General features: G+C 35.9%; 1 protein-coding gene across 19 annotated transcripts in view; it reads right to left on the minus strand.

The window, feature by feature from the left end:
- The window catches only part of AKT3 (AKT serine/threonine kinase 3), a 290,227-nt gene that overhangs the window by 62,284 nt on the left and 207,291 nt on the right, over positions 1 to 20,652 (minus strand). For all 19 annotated transcript variants that reach the window (XR_014053623.1, XR_014053624.1, XR_014053625.1 and 16 more), the window contains one exon: positions 2,729 to 2,851. Coding sequence is in view for 16 of the 19 variants with exons in the window: in XM_081490258.1 (XP_081346384.1) it covers positions 2,729 to 2,851 (123 nt within the window). In the remaining 3 variants the exon portion in view is untranslated. The remainder of the gene's footprint in view (positions 1 to 2,728; positions 2,852 to 20,652) is intronic.

Raw genomic sequence — 20,652 nt, forward strand, 5'->3', positions numbered from 1 at the left:
CCCCCACCTAAGTTCATTTCATTTCTATAAAGGCCAATTGGTGTAATAAAAAGAACATTATACCTGGAGCTAGGATTCATGGAATCCAACAATCTTGACTATGTCACCAATTTAGTCCATTACTTTGAGTAAATCACTTAGTAGGTTTCTAGTCTTCAGTGACCTCAGCTGTAAATTATGGGTCAGCTCTAAATTTCTACAACTGTACCTAAAGATTTCATTCTATCATGAAACAATATGGATATAAATAACACCTGTATAAATTTTGAATGTCTGACTTTTTCTGTTATCCATTCTTCTTGGTGTAAATTCCATGGATCCTGTCCAATGCTACACATTTACTTAGACCTTTAAGTTAAGGCTATATTAAAACAGAAATAAATTTAGAGAGGAGAGGTCACTTAATTGTCTAGTAGTTTATGGTCTATTTATATGCTAACTACATGACTGGTATTCATATTGCAGGTTAATAAATTATTTCATCATCAGAAAGGACAGAGCAACAAAACTCATTAAATGAGTGTCAACGTACTGATAAGTTGATTAATGAGAAATGATCAGTGGAGATACTGACCAAAATCATTCCAATTATATCATTCCTTTTCAATACTATCAATCAAGTGAGCATTCTTTTCTTTGTTTCTTTAGACTAATTCTTTAAGCTTTAAGCATTTTGTATATATTACTAAGTACTTCAAAGTTGTTCTCCTTTTCTTAAATCCAGGAAGTCCTCTCCCTTATCCCCATAAATTGGATTCATAAAATATAAAGTGTGGGGGAGGGGGAAGATCAGGTAGAAAAGACCTAACTACTTCTAAGTAAATATGGAAATGACATATAACATAAGTTTTGTCATACCAGATAATTAAATTCTTTTTTAAAAATTCGGATTCAAAAAAAAAAAAAAAAATTCGGATTCAAGACAGTTAAACATTATAGGATTATTTGGCCATGCAGACATCAGATACAGGGATGCTGAATTCTGATACTCCTGGCTATAAAAGCTGCAGGCTAAAGACAATCATACTGTTGATTTATATCCATCTCTGATCTGTTCTGGCACTCAGTTGATCAACTCTGATATAGATACAGTATAATAATTTTTTCTAAAAATACAATTTCATAGCTTGTTTCATAAATTACGTTAAGAAATAAAATGAGAAAATAATATAAAAACTTTAATGCTTTTATACAGACATACACACTACATTTCACTGTCATCATGTAAAGCAGTATTTTTTGAGATTGTTACTTCTTAGGGATTATTCATAATACAGAGGGTACATGATAGCAGCATCTTGAAATAACTTAGACAATTGGTTAAGTAATTAGGTAATTTAAGAATCACAGGTGTTTGAAAACAAGTGAATGGGAGTGAGGGGTAACTGTGACTTCTCTCATGTGCTGTAATATGTAGATATATACCTCATTCCGTGGTGGTTCAGATGGTAAAAGAATCTGCCTGCAACGTGGGAGACCCAGGTTCGATCCCTGGGTTGAGAAGATCCCCTGGAGAAGGGAATGGCTACACACTCCAGTATTCTTGCCTGGAGAATTCCATGAACAGAGGAGCCTGGCAGACTACAGTCCATGGGGTCACAAAGAGCTGGATGCGACTGAGCAACTAACACACATACCTCATTTCACACAAACAGCATTTCATAAAAGACTAATATAACTTCTATTTCTACTAGTAGAATTGTACTTTAAATGAACTCATACTTGATAAATAAAGCAATTCTGTGTCAGACTTTAACAGGCCAAGATATCATATGATTTAGTTTTTAAGAAAGTAAGATGGTCACATTTAGAATCTGTTCAGTGTGTCAGGGTACAAATTTCCTTAACGTGGCCAATCCAGATGAAAACAGTGTCATGAGAATTACTACTACCTTTTATGAGCTACTCCATGGGGCAGCAAAATATGGCCTGGGGGCGAAATCTTGTCTACTGTCTGTTTCTGTAATTAAAGTTTTACTGGAACACCGCCAGCCACGCTTATTTACATACTGTCCTTGGCTGCTTTCATCCTACAACAGTAGCACTGAGGAGTTGCAAAAGATACTGTAAGAGTAGCAATGCCTAAAATATTTACTATCTGGCCTTCACAGAAAAGTTTGCTAGTTCCTGAGCTATTCTGAGGGTCATGTCAGAAAGAAACTAAAGAGACATAAAGTCATTATTACTGATAAAACAAACACAGTGCTTCTTAAAATGGAAACTAAAGAAATTGATAAAAGGCTATATTAAAGTGATTCAGCTCTTTAAGCCCACTAAAAATTTAAAGTAAAAATCAAATATTTTCCTTCCCCTAAATAATCTTATCTACTATAAAAGTTTCTTCATAATACATCACAGGATGCTAGAATATAATAATGAAATTGATTTTAAAATGTCACTTGCAAAGTGACTAGACATTGAATCAGATGTTTAACATTACTCATTACACTAACAGAAGAGTGGAACTATTACTGGTAGATCATTTTGATCAGAGCAGTCGAACAGAACTTACTTTGCATGTCAAAAACTTGGACATAAAAAGAACTACACATTTACCAGTGAATGAAATTTCCTGTCAGATACAGTGAACCACATTCTTAAACAGTGTTGTTGTTGTTTTTTCCCCCAACTAGATCTTCTTTTCTTCAAACTGTGTAACTTTGTAATTACTTTGTGTTTGTTCCCATAGTCTCTGCAGAAACAAACTCTGATTACTTTTCTTTTTTACCTTGAGATCACGGTACACAATCTTTCCGGAATGTAGATAGTCCAAGGCAGAGACAATTTCTGCACCATAGAAACGTGTGCGGTCCTCAGAGAACACTCGCTCTCTCGACAAATGGAAAAACAGCTGCAGGGTAAACAGCAGGGACAGGACTGTAATAATTACTGATTTAGTGGGGGAAATTAACACAAACATAAAACACCTCTCATCACCATATTGTGATGATAGATAGTGTACTCTCAGTGGACACTGAGCACTCTTAGACAGCAGCTGGCTTATCTTTTCCAGGTTTCCAAGGGGAGACTGAGAGCTGTTAAATCAGCGCTTTAATCAATATACCAATCTTGTTTAAGGCATTCTGTTTGCTACCCATTTAACCTTCAGTTACCAGAGGAAAAAGTATGCATCATCAGATTACATCTCCTCCTCCATACACTGTTGCTTCAACTCTTTCAAGGATTAGGTACTGAGACTTTATTAAAATAAATGAACATAAGCAGAGATGCAACATTTCTACTTAATTATCTGATTCACACTTGATTTCAAAGAAAGGACTGCAGGTTTGTGGAACTTTATTTATATGAACTTGTTAAATTCTACACCTCTTGATTCATCATGATATCTCTAAGAATGATTTCAAAGTTTAAATCAATGCTTTCTACAATGAGAAGCTGTGAGACTTTACATTTTCAATTTATTTTAGTAATGCCCAAAATGCACTGAGAAGCTCCATTATTCCCTTAATAATTCTTCCTATTTCAATAATAATTACCTATGACACCAATCTTTTCACATGTAATCACTTAAAACGATAAGCCCATCCATTTCCTGTCAATCACCTAAAAAGATACTTCCACTCATCAGTCAACAAGTATTTACTGAGTGCTCATTGTGGTCAAGCATCCAGCTCTCCATTTCGACAAGCTGTTTGTTTAAGAAACTGCCTGTCTCATTTCTCAGTTCAACTGTGTATATGAGAAAGGAGCTGGTTCCATGCACTATGAATTGATTACTGACCTTTTTGTTGTACTGTTTCACTGTATTAAGAAATCCGTCATGAACAACCAGTGTTTGCAGTGCTGAGTACATTGCCCGTATCACAGTAGGTACTTAATACATGTCTGATTAAAAGTGATGAACCAGTCAGTGTATCCTTGATTGCAAGATCAGAAATGAACTATAACTTCACAGGGATTACTTCTACAAACTGCTTCTACAAATTTATAAGAATTATGGTTAACCAAGATTTTTTTCTCATGCACCAAATTATAATTTAGGTAACAGAAAGTAGGTTCCTTATAGATTCTGTTTTCCTTTTTCCCTTTTCCCGGAGAAGGAAATGGCAACCCACTCCAGTACTCTTGCCTGGAAAATCCCATGGACGGAGGATCCTGGTAGGCTACAGTCCATGGGGTTGCAACGAGTCGGACACGACTGAGCGACTTCACTCTCCCCTTTCCCACTTCCAACTCCACTTACGAGTCTATCACTAAGATAAAAATTAATGCATAACCCATTCTCCAAATAAAGAGAGGGAGTTAATAATATCATGTAACTATTGCCAAAAAAGACTCATTCAACATTAATTACAGTAAAACTAAAATATTTGGCGGACAGTCTCTAAACTTTAATGTTCTCTATTATACTGTCATATTTCATCAAATCTAAGATGCTGCTGATTGTAACTTCACTAACATTTTATGTTAAGACCAAGAAATAAAAAAAATGATGTGAATTAAAACTATAACACATCACCAAATATAAAAGGCCTTCTGATTGAAGAAATTATTCAATGTGTCTTATAAATGACCAAATATACTATGCCCAAAATCATACCAATGTATAATTGGTATGTTTATAAGGGTATGCATATAAGGGATATACTTCAAAATTGATTCATCTTATATAGGCAAATACATGCCATTAATGGGGTTTCCCTGGTGGCTCAGATGATAATGAATCTGCCTGCAATGCGGAAGACCCAGATTTGATCCCTGGGTCGGGAAGATCCCCTGGAGAAGGGAATGGCTACCCACTCCAGTACTCTAGCCTGGAGAATTCCATGGAAAGAGGAGCCTGGCAGGCTACAGTCCATGGGGTCACAAAGAGTCAGACATGACTGAGCTACTAACACTTGCACTTTTCACTTCACGCTATTAATACACTACTATGCAAACAAAGACAGGAAGTAGAAAGAAGCATGCTGCTAAGTCACTTCAGTCGTGTCCGACTCTGTGCAACCCCATAGACGGCAGCCCACCAGGCTCCGCCGTCCCTGGGATTCTCCAGGCAAGAACACTGGAGTGGGTTGCCATTTCCTTCTCCAATGCGTGAAAGTGAAAAGTGAAAGTGAAGTTGCTCAGTCCTGTCCGACTCTTTGCGACCCCATGGACTGCAGCCTACTAGGCTCCTCCGTCCATGGGATTTTCCAGGCAAGAGTACTGGAGTGGGTTGCCATTGCCTTCTCCGAAAGAAGCATGGATCATCAGTAAAACCATTCTGAAATCCTTCTAGGGCAAAGTAATTTCTGTCATCCTTTAATCCAAAATATGACTAATTTTGATGAAGAAACCCCTGTGATCTCTATGGTGATTTATGGTAGTCTTCTGAGATTAAAATCGTGGTTAGGTTTCTAAACTTTCTTCATATAATGTCAAGCCTAGTACACACTCATTTTCTATACAAAATATATAGATCCTACCTAAATCAACATAATATATGCAGGCTTCTAGATCTTTATTTAGAATCATAAATCTTCAATTTGTCTCCTAGCCAATTTCTGTAAAAATATCAGCTAAAAAAAAGCTACTTAAGGAGAAGAATCCTATTTATTTCTCAATCTGCTGTCCTCAGATGTCCATCCTTGCTACTTAATGGACCTTACTATTTTCCAGTAGTCATGTATGGATGTGAGAGTTGGACCACAAAGAAAGCTGAGTGCTGAAGAATTGATGCTTTTCAACTGTGGTGTTGGAGAAGACTCTTGAGAGTCCCTTGGACTGCAAGGAGATCCAACCACTCCATCCTAAAGGAAATCAGTCCTGAATATTCGTTGGAAGGACTGATGCTGAAGCTGAAACTCCAATACTTTGGCCACCTGATGCGAAGAATTGACTTACTGGAAAAGACCCTGATGATAAGAAAGATTGAAGGAGGGAGGAGAAGGGGATGACAGAGGACGAGATGGTTGGATGGCATCGCCGATGCGATGGACATGAGTTTGAGTAAGCTCCAGGAGTTGGTGATAGACAGGGAAGCCTGGCCTGCTGCAGTCCATGGGGTCGCAAAGGGAGGACACTGCTGAGCGACTGAACTGAACTTGTTAACATAACCAATAACCTTTTGTTCTGGAGCTTAGAATATCATTTATTATCCCCTTCTTCTTATAAACATTCCTTAGGTTTGGTACTGCAACTCTCCTGATTTTCCCTGAATATTCCTTCTAAGTTTCTACCTTGGCTTTGAACCAGCTTTCCATTTAATGAGTATTAATTACTTTAAGGTCACTGGGAAGAGAAAAAGAGGGCATACAATGGTGATTAAGACATAATGTATAGATGTATAGATAACAAATGAGAGTGCTATGAGAAATTTTGTAATTCTGATATTCAAAATGCTTTGGAGGCAAAGGATGATTAATCTCTACTGGAATGATCTGAGGAGACTTCATGGACAATGAGGTATCTCACTTATATTTTGAAGGATGGGATTTTTCACAAATGGAGAATATAAGGGAAGCATACAAAAGGGTGCCATGCAAGTTATACCCATCTTAATGTTCTGACCACAAACTAGTATAGTGAGTGCACATAGTAGGTAATTAATAAATGCATATAGAAGGAATTAATTCTAAAGAAAAAAACAGTAATGGCAAAGAAACAACATGCAGGGAGTGCACAGAGCTGAAGAACAAAGACACCCATTCATGACAATGACAGAACTTAAGGGAAAAAAAAAAGATGAGGTCAGACTGTTTAGGACCTGGACTTCCATGATATGGTTTAGAGATTAATTCTGTAGACAAAGAGTGTCAAAGACATTTGGGTCAAAAATTAGCATAATTTTAAACAGACAACTCTGGCAGCAAGGAGAGAATCAATTTAAAATCTGAGGGACTTTCCTGGTGGTTCAGTGGCTAAGGCTGTGCACTCCCAATGCAGGGAGCCAGAGTTCATTCTCTGGTCAGGGAACTAGATTCCACACGTCACAACTTAAAACCCAAACACTGCAATTAAGACCCAGCACAGCCAAACAAATAAATAAATACTTTAAAAAGAAAAAAAACAAACAAACTGAGACTAGAGTAGTCAGGTAAACAATTCATAAAGTGCAACAAAAGTTACTAAACACCAATTCAGTACAATTGTTGTAAAAAGCTGCAGACACAATGGAGGAAACTGTATCAATCTGAAAGGATGTAACTGTTTGGTTAGAAAAACCAGACATGTATAATTATATTAAAAATGCATAATTTTAAAATTGCACACTTTAAGAAGTGAGTAAGTATCTTTGGTAGTATAAGTTACCTTTGAGCTGGTAAGAGCTTCTGAGGAACCTTAACTAGAGCAGTAGTAACAGACATTTCAAGAGAGTCAATATCCCAGGGGGAATTAGCACGCACCATTTGGGCAAAGGCAGAAAGAGTTTCGAGGTTTCCAGCAGTGTGTTGCATTGTTGCCGGCAGTGTAAAGGACAAGAATAGGGTTGGGAACAGAGGAGCAATGGATTTTATCTTGACATGTTGACATGTAAATAAGAACTATAGCACAGTTCAGTACTATGGGACCAAATGGTATAGAGATAAATATGAGTCAGGATACTGTTAACATCAAGGAAGCAAAATTGTCGTTCAGTCGCCAAGTCATGTCCAACTCTTTGCGACCCCATGGACTGCAGCATGCCAGGCCTCCCTGTTTCTCAGCATCTCCTAGAGTTTGCCCAAGTTCATGTCCATTGAATTGGTGATGACAGTCTGATAGGAAGCAAGATATAGCCCAGAAATTTAGTAGAAACTGAAACAGAGTTAAGGTCAGAATTTTAGGGTATCACCACAGGGATAAGGACAGGGAAACGAGGCAGAATAGGATACTAAGATAGAGTCCTAAAAGAAATACAAAAGAAAAAAATATATGATACTTGAAGAATAAAGGATACAAAAGTTTCACCAAGAAAATTAACATTTACCAGACAAAGGAATTGGGTCATCTGTTATCTTTCAGGGAAAGGATGTCACACTTCGGTGGGCCAAGAAGAGAATATAAACTAGAAATGGTACATGACTCCTTTAGAAAAAATGAATGAGATGAGCCAAGGTATTACTGAAACAGATTTTGTCTCAATACATAAATGCTTTCAAGAAAACTTGTGCCTTTAGAAATGACAAATGCTATACAGCTACAATTCATATGGAATAGGCATGTACCTGGAGAAAAACATGATCCGAAAGAATACATGCACCCCAGCGTTCACCACGGCACTGTTGACAACAGCCAAGACACAGAAGCAACCTGAACGTCCACCGACAGAGGAGTGGATAAAGAAGATGTGGTACGTATACAAAATGGAACACAGCTCAGCCACTAAAAAGAATGAAATAATGCCATTTGCGGCAACATGGCTAGACCTAGAGAGGGTCATACTAAGTGAAGTCAGTCAGTCAGTGAAGAACAAATACTGTATGACACCCCATATATGTGGAATCTAAAAGGAAATGATACAAATGAATTTACTTACAGAACAGAAAGACTCACAGACTTAGAAAATGAACTTGATTGCCAGGGGGAAGGGATAGTTAGGGACTTTGGGAAGGTCAGGTACACACTTCTATATTTAAAATGCATAACCAACAGGGACCTATTGTATAGCACATGGAACTCTGCTCAAAGTTATGTGCCAGACTGGATGCAAGTAGGGTTTGGGGGAGAATGGGTACATGAATATGTATGGCTGAGTCCCTCTGCTGTTCACCTGAAACTATCACAACATTGTTAATGGGCTATACCGCAATATAGATAAAAGGTTAAGGTTTGGGGAAAAAAAGAAATATCAATGATATCAGGCAGCCAGAATAGGTTACTTTATAAAAAGTTAAAATATGGTGAAGTTGATAATTATATATGATAAAGTATATGGGAAAAATGACCATTTAATAAATGGTGCCACAATATTCACTTAACTTTGGAGAAAAGTAAAATTTGATTTTCACTTCACATCATAACAAAATTAATTTCATGTAATTTATAAAACAGAGAATATGAACCAATAGTTTCCTGATCTCAGGATGCAAGAGGAAACAGAATCATAAGAGGAGGAACTGGTAGAATTAACTACATGAGATAGCAAAAATGTAAACAGAATATTTACAACAAACATTACAGTGTATATGCATAATATATAGAGAAATCATATTAAACAACACTAAAACATAAGGGGAAAAAAGAGAAAGGGCAAAGACAACATAAGAGGAATACAAATTATTATAGTATGTGAAAATATACCACCTTATAATAATCAATGAAGTAGAGATAAAACATAAATAAACAATTTAACACTTCGAGAAACATCTTTATCAGTCAAAGTGTGAAGAGATACACACTGGTAGCTAGAATGTAAACATAAACCCTTTGTAGCACAACTGGCAATAAATATCAAAGTAATTTTTAAAATTTCCTTTAAAAAAAAAAAGGCAATGTAGAAATCTCCTACACAAGGATATTCTTGCACACTATGCTATGCTATGCTAAGTCGCTTCAGTCGTGTCCGACTCTGTGTGACCCCATAGACGGCAGCTCACCAGGCTCCCCCGTCCCTGGGATTCTCCAGGCAAGAATACTGGAGTGGGTTGCCATTTCCTTCTCCAATGCATGAGAGTGAAAAGTGAAAGTGAAGTCGCTCAGTCGTGTCCGACTCTTAGCGACCCCACGGACTGTAGCCTACCAGGCTCCTCCGTCCATGGGATTTTCCAGGCAAGAGTACTGGAGTGGGGTGCCATTGCCTTCTCCGTTGCACACTATATATGACAAAAATGTGAAAACAGACTTTCAATCATGTTGAACATTTTTTAAATTAGGTTTTTTTTATCTAACACCACAACAAAATAAATTTTAGATGTAACTGACAGCTAAATACAAAATATGAAACTAAGAAAAGCAGAAAACAAAAATAAAAAGTTCATGGGACTAGACTTACCCTTTTGCCCCAAGTAACTAAACACAAATATTAGAAGGAATAAATGAAAATTGAGAAAAAATATACAACAGAACTCTTTTCAGATAGTGGACAACAGGCAGTGCAAGACTATGATCCCCGTGAAAACAAAAGAGGTGAGTCCTAAAATCGCCTGCTTTCTGTCTGGAGGCATTTTCTAGAATGTTACACAGTAAAGAACACACCAAGCATAACACAGATAAACATCAGATTCTGAGGTGGGTGAGATGGGCGAGGTGGGTAGCATTAGTAGGACAGAACACCAGTGAGGAAGAAGCTATACAATTTACACAGTTGTCTGCATCTGATACCAAGTTACGCACGTACAAGAATAAGCAGAGGGGTAGAGATCTGTATGCCAAATAATTCCCAGACCTGAGAGACATTGCATTTCTAGTCAGTCATTAGAGTTGCCATTATTGAACACAGAGGCATTCAGTCAATATTTCAAAAAAGTCAGAGTAATAGCTAAACCTACATTAACAAAGCTAACAAACAAGACTGTAGAATATCAGATTTGTAAAAAACTACTCTCCAGAATAAGATATAATACTCTTTGAAGGAAGACAACACAATCTAAACACTTAACATAAAATTCAAAGTAACTAGTATCCAATCAACAGTTACTAGACATGAGAAGATGCAGGAAAATATGATGCATCACCAACAAAAAAATCAGTTATTAGACATAGACTTTAAAAAATAACAAGAGATGATGGAATTAACATACAGTAACTTTAAGGAAGCATATGAACATAAACAAAAGATAATGGGAAATAGAAATAAATAGGATTTTTAAAGATGAAACATGTAATACCTGAATAAAAATTTTATTAGATGGGATAAACAACAGATTAGACACTGCAAGAGAAAAGACCAATGAACATGAAATTACAGCAGAAGAAAACTATATGAACTGTACCTAGAAAAAAAAAAAAATCTCAGTGACCTGTTGGATAGTATCAAGAAGTCTAACATGTGAATAACACCAGATCCTGAAAGAGAGAGGAGGACATCTGCAAAAGAAAGCCTGAATTTTTCTAAACTAGGAAAAAAAGATAAATGCACAGACTAAGTATTCCAATGAAACCCAATGAGATGAAAACTCACAATCATGCATCAGTACTAAGAACATAACCAACATAACCAGTCAGATCACAGTAAAATTACTGAAAAATTAGTGATAAACAGAAAAATCTTTAAAAAATTCTGAAGGGGATAAAAACAACACACACAGCAAATAGGAGACTTCTCCTCAGAAACTATATAAGCAGAAGAACAATGGAAAAACATGTTCAAATTGCTAAAAGAAAAAAAAATCCCATATCCTAAAATGCTGCATCCAGTGGAAATATCTATAAAGTATAAAGGTTAGAGACTTTGTTTTGACCATGACTGAGTAACAGATAACAGATTTATACTCCCTTCTTCAACAATTGGGAAAACATATAAAAGAAATAAAACAAGGATATCCATACATTAAGTATTACACTTCAAGGTACACTGACCCCAAAGAAAAGAGAAACAAGAAAAAGGCAACAATTAATGGTTGTTCAAGAGACCCTACAGAATGCAACACAGGGAGGGAAAATCAAAAAGAACTTGTGGGGTCCTTGAGTTATGAATCGAGTTCAGAAACTGGGGAGACCAAAGTAGCTATAATTCATGAGACAGAGAACCACAGAAAGGAGAACTCCAGGGACCTGCAATGAATTAACTTGAGTCTTACTAATCAGCACATGTATATAAGGAAAATTGAAAGAGCCATTGGAAAGAATCAGGTGAAAAAAAATCACAGCTCATAGAGCTAAAAATGCTTTTTGTTTTCACCAGGCAAAATGGAAAAACTTCTTAAGAAATGTGGCACCCAGTGGAGTCCTTGAACACACTGCCTCTGTAGTGCAGCAGTATTAATGTTAGAGGAAAGGCCACACACATGTGTCAAACTGATTTTTGACAAAGGTGTCAAGGTCATTCAAAGGGACTTTTCAACAATAGATGCTGGAATAACCAGATATCCACAGGAGATAAAAAAAAAAAAAAAAGAACCTCAATTCTTAGCTTACAGTATATATAAAAATAAAACAGATCATAAAACTAAATGTGGTAGGTACAACTATAAAAGTTATACAAGGAAATACAGGAGAACATATTTGTGATCCAGGAAAGACAAAGATTTCTTAAACAATATTTTTTAAAAAAAAGACAAACTGATAAACTAGATTTCAAAATTTAAAACTCCTGTTGCTCAAAAATATCACTGAAACAATGAAAAGGCAAGGTACAGTCTATGATTTCCTTAAATGTGACACTATATGTCTTCTTCATGCCATTTACTAATTACATAGCACACTGACTAGCTTGTAGCATGCAGTCAGTAAACAGCAATAAATAAATGAATAAAACATTTTATCAACTGAATTGAAATAACTTTCTGACTTTTCTACAATGAATATGCACTACTGTTACTTTCATAATGGGGAAAATTATATAAAGATTTCAATTAAAATACTATTGATTCTTTTAGCAATTTAGGCTTTTGACAATTTTTTGTTGGCAGAAGCTCAGGACAAAAAGGAAGACTATACAAGTACTCTGCAGTTTTGCATCCTCAGCAACAAGCCTAGTATGTGGGCACATTATATGCTTAATAAATATACTGCAGAGAATAAAGTTAAATTCAAAAATCCTTTCCAAAGAGTTATTTGTAAGAAAAATAAGGCTTGAAGTTTTAAAGGTAAAGTGTTTTTTATTAGAAACATTAAAAAGACCACAACTAAATAATCTTGTTTTTGTTAAAAAAAAAAAAAAACAACGAATTGTTTGCTCCTCAAGCAAGGAGCATATCTTCAGAAGTTTGACTTTCTTTAGCAATGACTACATGTTTTTTTGTTGTGTTTTTGCTTAATAATGCTGTGAGAATACAGTAATGCAAATAGACTGTTTTAATGATTTAAATAAACAAGTCAAGATTTCATTACAAACCCAGAATGCCTATCTTAAAAACAAATTACTGTTTTTTGAAAACTATGCAACAAACTTTCAAAAAAAAAAAAAAATCTGAACTTAAACAATATCCTGAGAATTATCAATGCAATCTGACTTTAAACCAAACTATATTTTTCTCACAAATATTATCTGTATATACAAACTTTAGTCATTCTTTTGTAATGGCAAAATGTTGGTTAATAGAGAAAATAACAAAATATGTTCAATACAAGTTAATAATTTCAATGATTACATTCATTATCATAATATTGATGAGCTCAGAACCTGAATACTCTAAAGACAACTAATTAATTAAGCAACAAGACGTGGCAGTCTATGCAATAATGCTGATTAACACATCCCTTGAGTTTACAAAAAAACCTCAGATGAAAAGAATGTGTCAAGCTCACACACAGGACAACTCATCAACAATACTGTCCTAGTGCATTTGGGCTGCCATAACAGATTAACACAGACTGGGTGGATTGTAAAGTGAAAGTGAAAGTCGCTCAATATGTCTGACTCTTTGAAACCCCATGGACTATACAGTCCATGGAATTCTCCAGGCCAGAATACCGGGCCACACAAGTTTATTTCTCATAATTCTGGAGGCTGAGAAATATAAGGTCAATGCAATGGCAGACTGAGTGTCTATTTCCTGGTTCACAGACAGCTGTCTTTTCACTGTGTCCTCAGATGGGGGAAGGAGCAACTGAACTCTCTGAGCTGTCCTTTATGAAAGTGAAAGTGAAAGTTGCTCAGTTGTATCCAACTCTTTGCAACCCCATGGACGTATAGTCCATGGAATTCTTCAGGCCAGAATACTGGAGTGGGTAGCCTTTCCCTTCTCCAGGGGATCTTCCCAACCCAGGGATCGAACCCAGGTTTCCTGCATTGCAGGCAGATTCTTTACTAGCTGAGCCACAAGTAAAGCCCAAGAAGACTGGAGTGGGTAGCCTATCCCTTCTCCAGCAGATCTTCCCGACCCAGGCATCAAACAGGGGTCTCCTGCATTGCAGGCGGATTCTTTACCAGCTGAGCTATCAGGGTAGCCCTGAGTTGTCCTTTACAAGAGCACTAATTCCATTCATGAGGGTTCCACCTTCATGACCTAATCAGTCCAAAGACTTTGTTTCAAGTGCTGTCACAATGAGGATTAGGTTTTCACTTCTGAGTTTGGGAGGGAAAGATTCAGTCTATAGTAAATACTACACTCGCAACTGGAATGGTGTTAGTTATACAATAAAACATTTGAACATGTACTGTTATAGGATCAAATAAAAGTAGACCTACATTTAATAGGTAATACATTTGTTTTCTAGATCATGTCTATTCTTTTCACGAGCTAAACTCCATAGTTTCTATGCATTTGGCATAGAAAATTTAATGTAAATTTATATTTAGTGCTTGAAGAGTTTCTTTCAGAAAAGATAGCAATATAGACAAAAATATAAAAATGTCATTTTAATAAATAGTTCAATATTACATTTCTTAAAATATAAATTAAGCCCTTAGGATGCTACAAGAGAACTAAAAGTGATCTAAGGTCAGATGGCTGGACTTTGAAATAGTTATTTGGTTAAAGATTTCCAGCTAAGTTACTTCAAGTCCTCAAAAATGCAATGTTTAATGTTAACATTAAAAAACAAAAAAATGAAATTCAAGATATTACCAGAATACAGAAGAAAAACCACATGATCATCCCAACAGATACAGAAAAATAATCTTTTACATTCTATCATTAAAAAAAAAAAAAAACCTCAGGAAAATAGGAATAAAAAGGAACTTATTCAACTTGTTAAAGTATTCAAAATACTTTAATAAAGTCTTAACAGTGAGGGTATAAATGCATTTGCCTTAAGATCTGGTATAAGGTAAAGATGATTGCTCTTACCTTCCTATTTAACACTGTTCTGAAGGTCTTAGCTTAATAAGACAAGAAAAAGAGAGAAAACCTATTGAGGTTGAAAAAAGAGGAAGTAAAACTGTCTTTGTTTCCATATGACTTGATCATTCACAAAGAGAATCTCAACATATTTATGAAAAAGCAAATAAACTTTGAGAAAGGATGCAGGATTCAAGGCTAATGAGTAAATATCAACTGTATTTCTAAATGCAACAAACAACTCATTTTTGAGACTTCAAACAAATCATTTATAGTATAAGAAAACACAAAAGATAAATCAGGATAAATATAACAAAAAATGTTCAGGTCCTGTTCACTAAAAACTACATAATATCGATGAAAAATTAAAGAAGATCTAAATAATTGGAAAGATATACCATGTTCATGGATCAGAAGACAATACCGTTAACATGTCATTCTCCCCAAATTGATCAACAGATTTTACAATATTAATTAAAGTCTAGTAGACCTTCATGTAGAAATCAACACTCCTACAACTAATATAAAATGTTAAGCAAATAGAGTTGCCAAGATAATTTTTAAAAAGACGAGTAAAATTGGAAGACTCAAAACTGTCTCATTTCAATACTCTAAAGCAAAAGTACTAAAGACAGTGAGATAAAGCATACGGATTGATGGACATAGATCAGAGGCGTCAGGGTAATTCAATGAGAGAAAAATAGTTTTTCCAACAAATACTTTTCAAAAAATTTTTGTTGTTGTTTTAGTCGCTAAGCCTTGTCAGACTCTTTGCGACCCCATGAACTGTAGTCCGCCAGGCTTCTCAGTCCATGAGATTTCCCAGGCAAGAATACTGGAGTGGGTTGCCATTTCCTTCTCCAGGGGATCTTCCCAACCCAGGGATCAAACCCATGACTCTTGTGTTGGTAGGAAGGTTCTTTACCATTGGGCCACCACGGAAGCCCACTTTTTTGTTTACTCTATCCCTAAACCAAGGTTTATTGTAGACTTACCTAAAGTTCTTGCCAATATGTAATAACAACATACCAAGAGTCTTTTCTCTTTTTCCTCTTTATTGAGAATTATGAAAAAGTTAATCAGGAAAAATATGAGGCAGGCAAGATATCACAACAAGTAAAAAGTAAAATATACTGCTAAAAGTAAAAAGGAAAAATATGAGGCAGGCAAGATACTGCTACAAGTAAAAAGAATTTCTACACTCACTAAATTGTTTTAAATGAATTTTAACCATGAGAGAAAAACTAGAAGTCAACAGCCCCAATTTTTTTTTAAAGGGCAGAAAGTTAGTACTTTAAATTTTGAGCTTAGGAATAAAACTGTAACAAATATCTGGGGGTCAAGTCATGAGAAATCACTTCATGCTTAAGTATTTCAAATCATCATGCTACTGAATGAAACTGTGTCTGATTTGTTTATATGTAATTTTATTGGACTTTGCAAAACTGTCCAGAATGTTCATATACTCTTAACTTTAAGAGGACAAAAAAAATCTGTACTTATCTGTTTATAAGTATGAAATCATCCATCCTAATCAGATACAAGCTTATTTACTGGAGGAACTACAAGGTTATATTTTGCCCCTCAAAATCTGTTCCTGTTTAACATAGACTTAAAATCACATACTACCTTAACGCAGTTCTATTTTCAACAAATATTTTTTCAATTAAATATCCAATTGCAAAAAAAATGAACCTTGATTCTTTAATACCATAAACAAAAATTAACTTGAAATGGATTATAGACTAAATATAATTCTAAAAACTACTAACATTTCTAGAAGAAACATAGGAGTAAATCTTAACAAAGTTGGGTTAGGAAAAGATGATTTAAATTAAATCCCATATCTGTAAACCACAAAAGAAAAACACTGATAAACTGTATTCCATCTAATTTAAAAGTTTTGTGCTTCAAAACATACTTGGAAGTAAGAAAGCACATCAGTGGTTAGAAGGATAGGAGGTGATGGCAGAAACTGTAGAGGAGTATGAAAGACTTGTTGCAATGACAGACCTGTTCTGTATCATGATTGTGGTATTGGTAAACAACACATTTGTCAAAACTCACTACTTTGTCCACTTAAAAGTGGTAAATTTTACTGAACATAAATTACATATGAACAATATGACTTCTAAAAAATGGATTTAAGCAAAAGTAAACACATGGAAAAAATTCCCCACTTAAAAAATGAAATGGCAGAACACAGACTGGGAGAAAACTATTTGCAAAACATATATATGATAAAGTACTTGCAAACAGTATAAAGAAGTCTGACTACTCAATATTAAGAAAACAACCCACCCAATCAAAACATGGACCAAAAATTTTAACAGATATTTCAATAAAGAAGACACAACATGGCAAATCAGCACAGGAAAGCATGTTTAATACCATTAATAATTCAGGAAATTCAAATTAAAACTGTAAGATGCCATTACACATACAAAAGAAGAGGTAAATAAGAAAGACTAACCAAACCAAGTGTGGCAATGATGTTAAATAATATCCTAGAAATGCAAAACGGTACAATTTGGCAGTTTCTTATGAGGTTGAACATACCAAATGACACAGAAATTGTATTCCTAGATATTTACCCAAGGCAACTGAAACTACACATCCACACAAAGATTTGTACTGGAATATTCACAAGAAATTTTTTCATAATAGCCCCAAACTGCAAGAAAATCAAATATCTACTAAAGATTATATAAATACATTATAATATATCCACATAAGACCATAAAAAGAATAAACTTCTGATATATGCAACAATATTTATGAATTTTTAAACTATTATGTTAAATGTAAGATACAGAACACAAATGACTATATACTGTGTTTTGATGTTATAGTTTTAAATATTATTTTGCTACACTGTCTTTTTTTTTTCTCCTTCAAAGTTTCCAGTTTAAACACATATTGTGCCTTCTGTTTTCATTCTCTTGAAATATTCACTCTGGGGTAATTCAAACTTTGTGCGTAAACTGTGACTACACTGAAATTGCCATCCTGTGCCATAACCACAAGGAGAAAAATTGTGAAAACAGATAAATGCCCGGTCAGCTCCTGCAGCTTCAGCCACTTCATCTGATGTTCTAGATATAAAAGTAGGCAACTTAGACATTGAGGCTAGACGAGTCTTTGGATTATTACTTCACAAGCAGAGATATATTGGTTTAATGAACTTGGGGGATTTAGCACTGAAATATGGGCTTCCCTGGTGGCTCAGAATGTAAAGAATCAGCCTACAATGTGGGAGACCTGTGTTTGATCCCTGGGTTGGGAAGATCCCCTGGAGGAGGCCATGGCAACCCACTCCAGTATTCTTGCCTGGAGAGTTTCATGGACAGAGGAGCCTGGTGGGCTACAGTTCACGGGGTCACAAAGAGTGAGACACGACTGAGCAGCTAAGCACAGCATAGCAGCCTTGAAATATAAAATTACACAGTAAAACATTCCCAAATGTATTTTGCCTTGAACTTTATGTACTAATGTGAATATTATAATGCATCCTTCTTGGCTTGACACTTTTTAGAAAAGCTCTGGGTGAAAACAATAGAACTCTGATAAAACCTATGTAATATACTAATAACTACAATGGTTAGCAAAGAAGTTACTTGTCAGACTCCTGACAAGAAAGATATTAGTACATCTGTAAAGTTAGTAAAATTTTAAAAATCACTATGAATATGAAATGATACTTTTAATTTAAAAGTCACCCAAATCACACCTCCATAAATTAGTAAGTAGATCTAGAATGCTGACTGCCGGCACTTCTGTCTCATGTGAATTTAAAATGAGATCATTGAAGACAAAACGCCAGCAAGATAATGAGAATCTAAAATAAGTATGTGAGACTCTCAAGATTGGCATGAAACTATAAGTCATGCAAAAAATAAAACGACTTTTATCAAAGGGCTTACTATAGAGTGTACAATGGGCTAAAATATGGACAAAAATAGTAAACAACTGAAAATGTTAGCTTCATTTGTACCCAGATAAAGAATATAGAAGAATGTGAAAAATTTATCAGATGACTAGCATTCCTATGTAATCATTTTCCTTTCCCCACTAATCAATCTCTTATCAATCTCCAGGAGATTTTAGCCTGGAGAAGGATTTATAGAGGTTTGTTTTACAGACCTGAAAGAAATAAGGCCATGAGTAAGGATTTTGGGAAAAAGTCCTAAGTAAAGACATTCTAAATCAAACTAAACAGTTTTCAGTTTACTCTCCCCCTCCCCAAAATATTTTTCTGCTTCTCATACAAATTTGATAATACCTAAGCTACAGCTGGTAAAGAACCCATCTGGCAGTGCAAGAGATGCAAGAGATGTGGGTTTGATCCCTGGGTCAGGAAGATCCCCTGGAGAAGGAAATGGCAACCCACTCTAGTATTTTGCCTGGAAAAGCCCATGGACAGAGGAGCCTGGTGGGCTATGGTCCATGGGGTTGCAGAGAGTCAAACACGATTGAGTGCGCATACACACCCATACAAGCTACAAAAAGAGAGTGGCTTGGATATGTTAGCAGCAGTGTGATGGGTCACATTATTAGAATGCTTTTATAATCAGTTCTCCATGTGCTGATTTACTGTCTACTAAAGGTTGCACTGAACCATCATAACCTTGTTCTACTGAGCTCCAAACCAACCCTTGTATAGTCAAGGTATATACCATTCATCAAGCCATAAAAAAAAGAATTCATGGTACTCTGCTTAGGAACTAGTGAAAGTCACTCAGTCATGTAAAACTCTTTGCGACCCCATAACTATACAGTCCATGGAATTCTCTAGGCCAGAATACTTAAGTGAGTAGCCTTTCCCTCCTCTAGGGGATCTTCCCAACCCAGGCATTGAACCCAGGACTCCTGCATTGCAGGAAGATTCTTTACCAGCTGAGCCACAAGGGAAGCCCAAGAATACTGGAGTAGCCTATTCCTTCTCCAGTGGAACTAGTAGTAGATGTCAAATGCAATGAATTCAATTGCTATCTTTCAGTTGTGTATCTTTACTCTTACACTCAATATACTTCCCTTAACTTCTAAGGCTTTATATAAAGACAGCTGAGCGCCAAAGAATTGATGCTTTTGAACTGTGGTGTTCAAAACTGTAATGCTTTTAAACTGTAGGGACTGTGGTGCTAGAGAAGACTCTTGAGAGTCCCTTGGACTGAAGGGAGATCCAACCAGTCTCTCCTAAAGGAAATCAGTCCTGAATATTCATTGGAAAGACTGATGCTGAAGCTGAAACTCCAATACTTTGGCCACCTGATGCAAAGAACTGACTCACTGGAAAAGACCCTGATGCTGGGAAAGATTGAAGATGGGAGGAGAAAGGGACGACAGAGGATGAGATGGTTGGATGGCATCACCAACTTGATGGACGTTAAGTTTGAGTAAGTTCCAGGAGTTGGTGAGGGACAGGGAAGCCTGGCGTGCTGCAGTCCCAGTCCATGGAGTTACAAAGAGTCAGACACGACTGAGCAACTGAACTGAACTGAACTGAACTGAACTTCTAAGGCTTCTCTTGTCTGGCTGCTTCTACCCAGTATCCTCTTTAGGCTTCTCTTATCACCAATGTGTCCAATGTTGGTATCTTCAGGCACCATTCTTAGCTATTTATCTTTTGAACCACACACTATTCTCATACTGGACATCTTCCTTTCCTTGGTTTCAGCATTGCTGCTGAACTCTATTTGTATCTCTGACCTAACTCTCCCACCTCCTTCAGATTCCTTTGAGGTACCTCACATACAGGATGATCAACTCAGAAATCATTCCTTTTACTGTTCCGTGATTTTACAAATAGCCCAGTACCCACACAAATTCTCCAAGTAGCAAATAGGAA

Source organism: Giraffa tippelskirchi, chromosome 5 (assembly GCF_054371585.1).
Source record: "Giraffa tippelskirchi isolate mGirTip1 chromosome 5, T2T-mGirTip1v1.2.pri, whole genome shotgun sequence".
Classification (NCBI taxonomy): Eukaryota; Metazoa; Chordata; class Mammalia; order Artiodactyla; family Giraffidae; genus Giraffa; species Giraffa tippelskirchi.